At 33.1% G+C, this 6,374-nt stretch overlaps 1 protein-coding gene across 1 annotated transcript; it reads right to left on the bottom strand.

The window, feature by feature from the left end:
* Positions 1-984: 984 nt before the first annotated feature.
* LOC133295037 (putative E3 ubiquitin-protein ligase XBAT35) lies at positions 985-3,031 on the bottom strand. The gene is made up of 7 exons (XM_061493816.1): positions 2,919-3,031; positions 2,650-2,764; positions 2,177-2,257; positions 1,978-2,066; positions 1,753-1,844; positions 1,481-1,555; positions 985-1,030 (listed from the first exon to the last, which is right to left on the bottom strand). Exons 1-7 carry the CDS (start codon positions 3,018-3,020, stop codon positions 985-987), a joined length of 600 nt encoding a protein of 199 aa, XP_061349800.1. The 5' UTR covers positions 3,021-3,031.
* Between the last annotated feature and the right edge of the window lie 3,343 nt (positions 3,032-6,374).

Raw genomic sequence — 6,374 nt, 5'->3', positions numbered from 1 at the left:
TATGTAAACTTTTACAAGTTTACAATTCAAGTTCACTAGACTCCATGAGTTTACCCAAACTCTGGAGTTTGAAACCTTGAGTAAATCACAGGCCGGGGGGATGGTGTAACTTGTAAGTACAGCGCAGAAGTCCACAATACATATTGAAGGACCATTGTATTTCTGGCTCATGGAGAAAAGCAAGGTAGTTTTCAATCTTCACTTAATGTCACAATTTTTAAAAAAAAAGCAGTGTACAGTTCAAAAATTTGTTAAAAAATAAATAAAAATTATATGGTTAAAAAAAGGTATATATAAATAAAAATAATATAAATTGAGGTTTCTAACACCCCAAACGCAATACTTTTTCTCTAAACTTCCCTTATCTTTTGACAGGCATTTAAAGTTTGTTGATAAACATAATAACAAAACGGGAGTTGTTAAGGAGAGAGACAAGGAAGTGGTTGGAGAGGGGGACAGCTGGCAGGCTTTGAATGGTGAGCATGATTTTGGGGTTACTGGGAAGGAAGGCAGAAAGGAGGGGGTATCGAAGAAGTACGGAATATTGGGAGTATTTGGGAACTTTACAGGAATTGGGTTATGTTCGTGTAGAGGGAGCTGGGTTGCTGTCTTTAGTATTTTTTTGTATTTCCTTTTAGTCACTGTTGCATTTGCTTTGTCATAGTTAGATTTCTGTAATTAGGGAAAATATTCTGTAATCATTACAATGCTTGGTTGAAGCATTGCTATAGAATTTTCTGATTCATCATGTTTCTCCACTCTTATCTCCACTAATTTTTCTCTTAAATACATACACGTATACCTACCACCTTCTATTGATATTAAAAACAAATATAAATACCAAAAAGTGATTGTGATAACGGATGGGTGAACAAAACAGCAAAATGACAGACAGATAAAGAACAAGAATTCAGTATAGGAGATTACTGGTAGCAATATCAACAATTGACACTGACACATCGGATTGGTGAAACTTTGGTTCTTCTAAATTGGCCTTCCACAGAGCAATAATTGTACGTGGATGTGCATCCTGTTCATTTAATCATATGCTTTAAAAAAGACATTTAGATATAGATTATGATTGTGCAAGAATATCCAGCAAAAGAAAAGAACCAACTCAAATTTTATGTCTTCATTTTAAGTGCAAATAGATACTAGTAATTTCAAGTATTTCAATATCCCTATTATAGTTTAATGTTTTGTCCGCATTCTAGTAAGTTAAAATGAGGTAGCAGTTCAAATAAAAATCACCCCAACTTGTGAGGGTAGGGCTGATGGAAATCCTTATACTCAGCCTTACCTTTACATTTTTTCAAAATGACCGTTTCCTGAATTTAAATCCGTGACCTTTCACTCACCAAGGAACAACTTTACCAATGCTCTAGGCTTGCCTGCTATTTCCTTTTAATGAAACACAAATTTACTATTTTCTTTGTGTGTGTGAATTCGTGGAAGAATAATTAATTGAATATGGAATACCTGCAAAGTAGAATATATGGCAAGCTCCAACTTGAAAGGTCTGGCATTGGAACCAACTGGTAAAACAACCGCCCAACTGCAAAGAAAATTAATCAATAATGAGCATAATCACAGATTTTATATTAAAAGTTTCTCCCAAAAAAAACACACTAATTTGCAAGTTGTGTGAGTGCAAGCCCAACCATGTAGCAATAAATCTAGAACAACTAGCCACAAAATAGAAAATTCAGAAGTGAACTGAGATGCTTCAACAATATGTCACATGATACTCACACTTTTCTTGATACCAACTGAGGAGCTACAACTTCTAGAAACCCAGGTCCATGAAACTCCCGCAGCCAACCAGAGAACAAGCATAGATGACTCTTCAAAACAACAATCATTATTTGAACATAGATGGTTCAGGTATCATGATAAAGAGAAGAAAGAGAAAACATTTCAGTTCATTCAACTTATATAGCAACACAAGGAAATTACATTACAAAAGTTTAAATGTACCTCAAGTGCACGAACAACATTGCTGTGCCCTTTGGCCCTGGCAACCTCAAGAGCAGTTTGACAATCATCATTCAAGATCAGAGGATTGGCTGAAGAGTTGAGCAGTAAATCCCATATAAATAACATTCATTGGAGTTTCTAAGATTCAAATGAATGGAAATAGTCACATTTTTGCTGTTATATAGACACTTGATCATACCTCCATGCAAAAGAAGTAACTTAACCATACTTTCAAGGCCCCTTTTAGCTGCATGATGTAATGGAGTCCCGGCATGACGACCTAAACAATAGTTGAAAGTTGAAACCAATAGATGAAGCAAATGGAAAAATAAATCAAGTTCATTTTTCAATATCCACTACAATTCATGTTCAGAAAAATTAAGGATATCAGCAGAGACAAGCAACCATCTCAACTAGGAATCTACAGGCTCAGTAAACGTCTAGAACTAGGCAACTCATGCTCCCAGATAGAATTATCTTACTTCATTATCAGATAATTTTGATTGCTACTTTTACTATTAAGTACTAATTTTTCCCAATGCCAATTACCCACAACATTCTTGTTTCTTAGAAATTATAATCATTCAATTCCAATCATAGCAATCAGCATCATTACCCAATACACAAATTAATCAAATCAGAAACCATAACAAACCAAAAGGAGACCAATACCAGGACGGTATGCATTGACATTGGCTCCAAGTTGTATCAAAGTTTTCGCAACATTATAAAGCTCAGGATTCATGCAAGCAACAATCAAGGCTGTCTTTCCTTCTTTGTCCATCCACTGCATCAAAGATCAACAAAATCATCACAATCAACAACAAAATCCAAAGGATCGAAACCCAGAATCGTCATCCCCTTAACCACTACCACAATAATAATTATAATAAGAAAAAAAATTCTCATTTTTTCTGGAAATTTTGCCACAGTTCATTTACCTCTAGGCCAGCACCCTCTCTGTGAAGGGCTTTGATTCCTTCGCAGTTCCCATAACTGACTTGCTGGTAGAGCAACTCGCCTTTCGATTGCCCTTGCCCCATCGGATATACACAAATTCAGAAGCAAAATTGGATTTTTATTTTATTTTTTATTTTTTTTGGAGGGGGTGATTTATTTATTATAGATTTTGCAGGAATTATGAAGTGGGTTTTCTGGTATTAGGGGAAGGAAAACTGGGTTTAGTTGAAAAAAAAAAAATCCAGGAAAATTACGAACTTTCCTGGAAAACGTATCTGTTAGTACGAGGCAAAGATAGGGAGAAAACATTATATTGGAAAGTGAAGAATAATAATTATAATTGGGAATGTGAGGGGCTAAAATTGTAAATATGCAAGAAGATGCGGCAAATGATAATGACATTTCTAATTCTAATTAAAACAATCCGCGTTATTTATAACGATATCTTAACAAAGAAGCAATAGAACCATTTCTGTGAAGTCGCAGCAGCTACAAAACACGGAAGGTTGAGTGTTTCTTGGAATATAATTATATATATATATATATATATATATATATGGGAAAGTACTTCTTATGTGACTGCAGAAGGGAAAACTCGCAGCAACACAGGATACGCGTCCGAATCCTGGTTTTTTTTGTTTTTTTTTTTGTTTTTGATAGAATCCGCACGTGTATCCTAGGATCCGCACGTGTATCCTAGTGTTAAAAATTTGCTACAACTTTTCTCATCAGCAGTGACATGAGAAGCGACGAACCCTATATATATATAAATATATGGGGAAAGTACTTCTTATGTGACTGCAGAAGGGAAAACTTGCAGCAACACAAGATACGAGTCCGAATCCTGGTTTTTGTTTTTTTTTTTGTTTTTGATAGAATCCGCACGTGTATCCTAATGTTAAAAATTTGCTGCAACTTTTCTCATCAGCAGTGACATGAGAAGCGACGGACCCATATATATATATATATATATATAGGGGAAAGTACTTCTTATGTGACTGCAGGAGGGACTTGCAGCAACACAGGATACGCGTCCGAATCCTGGATTTTTTTTGTTTTTTTTGTTTTGATAGAATCCGCACGTGTATCCTAGTGTTAAAAATTTGCTGCAACTTTTCTCATCAGCAGTCACATGAGAAGCGACGGACCCATATATATATATAGGGAAAAACTACTCTTATGCTATATATGATAACTTTATCTCTTACACATCCTTCGATAATTGTGCCATCTTTTTCTTTTCTTTTCTTTTTATTTCTCAGATAGTGGAGCCCACAAATTTATCTTTATGACATCCAAAACGATGTTGTTTTGTTTATTTATTTCCTTATATTAATAGATTCACCTATGAATGATTATGATTTCCTTTTTCTCTCTCTTCCTTTATCACCATTGATCCATCTTTGTACGGTTATGATTTATTAGCCGGAGATAAAATTATCTCCGGCTGCTTGAGAAATGATAAGCCATATATATATATATGAGTTTGTTTTTTCTAAAGTTACTTTAGATAACTTTATCTAATGTTCATCGAAATGACGTCGTTTTGGGACGGAAATCATGGTGTTTTTGTAATTTTAATTTATTTCAGGGTTATAATAGTCTTTATCGTTCTATTTTTTTAATTTTTCAACCCTAAAATGACGTCGTTTCGATGAACATTAGATAAAGTTATCTAAAGTAACATTAGATACTTTTTTGTTTAGGGGCAGGTTATATTTACAAACTTTTTTGTTTACATACTCTTACAAACTACACTATGTAGGATCGGTCCTACATTAATCACACAATGTACGACCGGTCCTACGTTAGTGTAATTGCAAAAAAAGTTTGTAAACAGATCCTGTCCCATATATATATATATATATATATATATATATATATATATATATGGGAAGGGTTCTTTTGACTCTAGAGTAAGACTTTTCCCATCTCAGTCATTGATGGACAGAAATAACGGTTGTCATTTATAGTATAATTAATAATTAATTAATTAATATAACTTCCTAAACTATAACCGTTGGATGGACGAAAATCAACGGCAAGGATGGAGAGTAAGACTTATAAGTCGTTTACATTTCTGCAGTTGCGTGCAACAATCAAATACTTGCCATATATATACTTGAATGCATTAAATGCGGGGAATCATAACCATACAAAGGATGAAAACATTAAATGTGGGGAATCATAACCATACACCTGTAGTTGTTGTACGTAAAGTGGCTGCAGAAATGATTTTACCATATATATATATGGGAAAAATATTTCTCGGGCAACTTGATATAAGTTTATCTCCTGCCATCCCAAAACTACGTCGTTTTGTTTATTTGTTTCCTTATATTAATTGATTCACCTTTGAATGGTTATGATTCCTTTTTTTTCTCTCTTCGTTTATCACCATTGATCCATATTTGTACGGTTATGATTTAGTAGCCAGAGATAAAATTATCTCAAGTAGCTTGAGAAACGATAAGCCCTATATATATATATGGGGTTTACATTTCTACAGCTGTTGTACATGCATCAATCAAATATTTGTCATATATATATTTGAAAGCATTAAATGCGGGGAATCATAACCATACAATGATGAAAGCATTAAAAGTGGGAATTCATGACCATACACGTGTCGTTGCTGTACGTAAAGTGACTGCAGAAATGATTTTACCTCTCTCTCTCTATATATATGGCAGGATATTCTTACACCGATATAAGAGTTAGAAGTCTTACACTCAATCTTGATATATATATATATATATATATATATATATATATATATATATATATATATATATATATGGTAGGATCATTTCATACCGGTGTCAAATTTAAAGTTTGACACCTCACCTGATAGCCGTTAAATCAAAAAAGATCAATGATGTCACATGTTTACAAATTAGAGTCGTTTATTTTTTTTTATCTAACGACTCTCAGATGAGTTGTCAAACTTTAAATTTGACACTAGTGTCAAAGGATCCTACCCCTATATATATATATATATATATATATATATATATATATATATAATATATAAAGAAGGTTATACTTACAACCTTTTTTATTTATACCCTCTTAAAATTATATCTTAATCATTGACTTTCGTCAATCAATGATTATCATTTATAACAAATTAATAATTAATTAATGAGTTTGATTTGCAAAAATAATAACGGTTGATTAACGAAAATCAAAGGTTAAGATATGTTGTAAGAGGTTGTAAATGAAAATCGGTTGTAAATATAACCTTCCTATATATAGATATGAGCTTATTATTTCTCAAATTACTTGAGATAACTTTATCTCCGACTACTAAAGGAAGAGAGAGAGAAAGCGAATCATAACCATTTAAAGGTGAATCAATTAATATAAGAAAATAAATAAACAAAACGACATAGTTGTGGAACCAATGCACTCTACGTAAAGAATATAAAGGTTCA

This window comes from Gastrolobium bilobum, unplaced genomic scaffold (assembly GCF_033153095.1).
Source record: "Gastrolobium bilobum isolate Gb01-03AN ecotype WA unplaced genomic scaffold, APGP_CSIRO_Gbil_v1 utg153191, whole genome shotgun sequence".
NCBI classification, from domain to species: Eukaryota; Viridiplantae; Streptophyta; class Magnoliopsida; order Fabales; family Fabaceae; genus Gastrolobium; species Gastrolobium bilobum.
This window is presented reverse-complemented; position numbering and strand designations above follow the sequence as displayed.

What these genes read in the sequence shown, in the direction of transcription:
- LOC133295037 (XM_061493816.1), bottom strand. Translation starts at nt 3,020, where the DNA reads ATGGGGCAAGGGCAATCGAAAGGCGAGTTGCTCTACCAGCAAGTCAGT. An exon ending in GAGAGGGTGCTGGCCTAGAG is followed by an intron (nt 2,765 to 2,918) that starts GTAAATGAACTG and finishes TCTTTGATGCAG; the next exon opens with TGGATGGACAAAGAAGGAAA. An exon ending in ATGTTGTTCGTGCACTTGAG is followed by an intron (nt 1,845 to 1,977) that starts GTACATTTAAAC and finishes GTTGTTTTGAAG; the next exon opens with AGTCATCTATGCTTGTTCTC.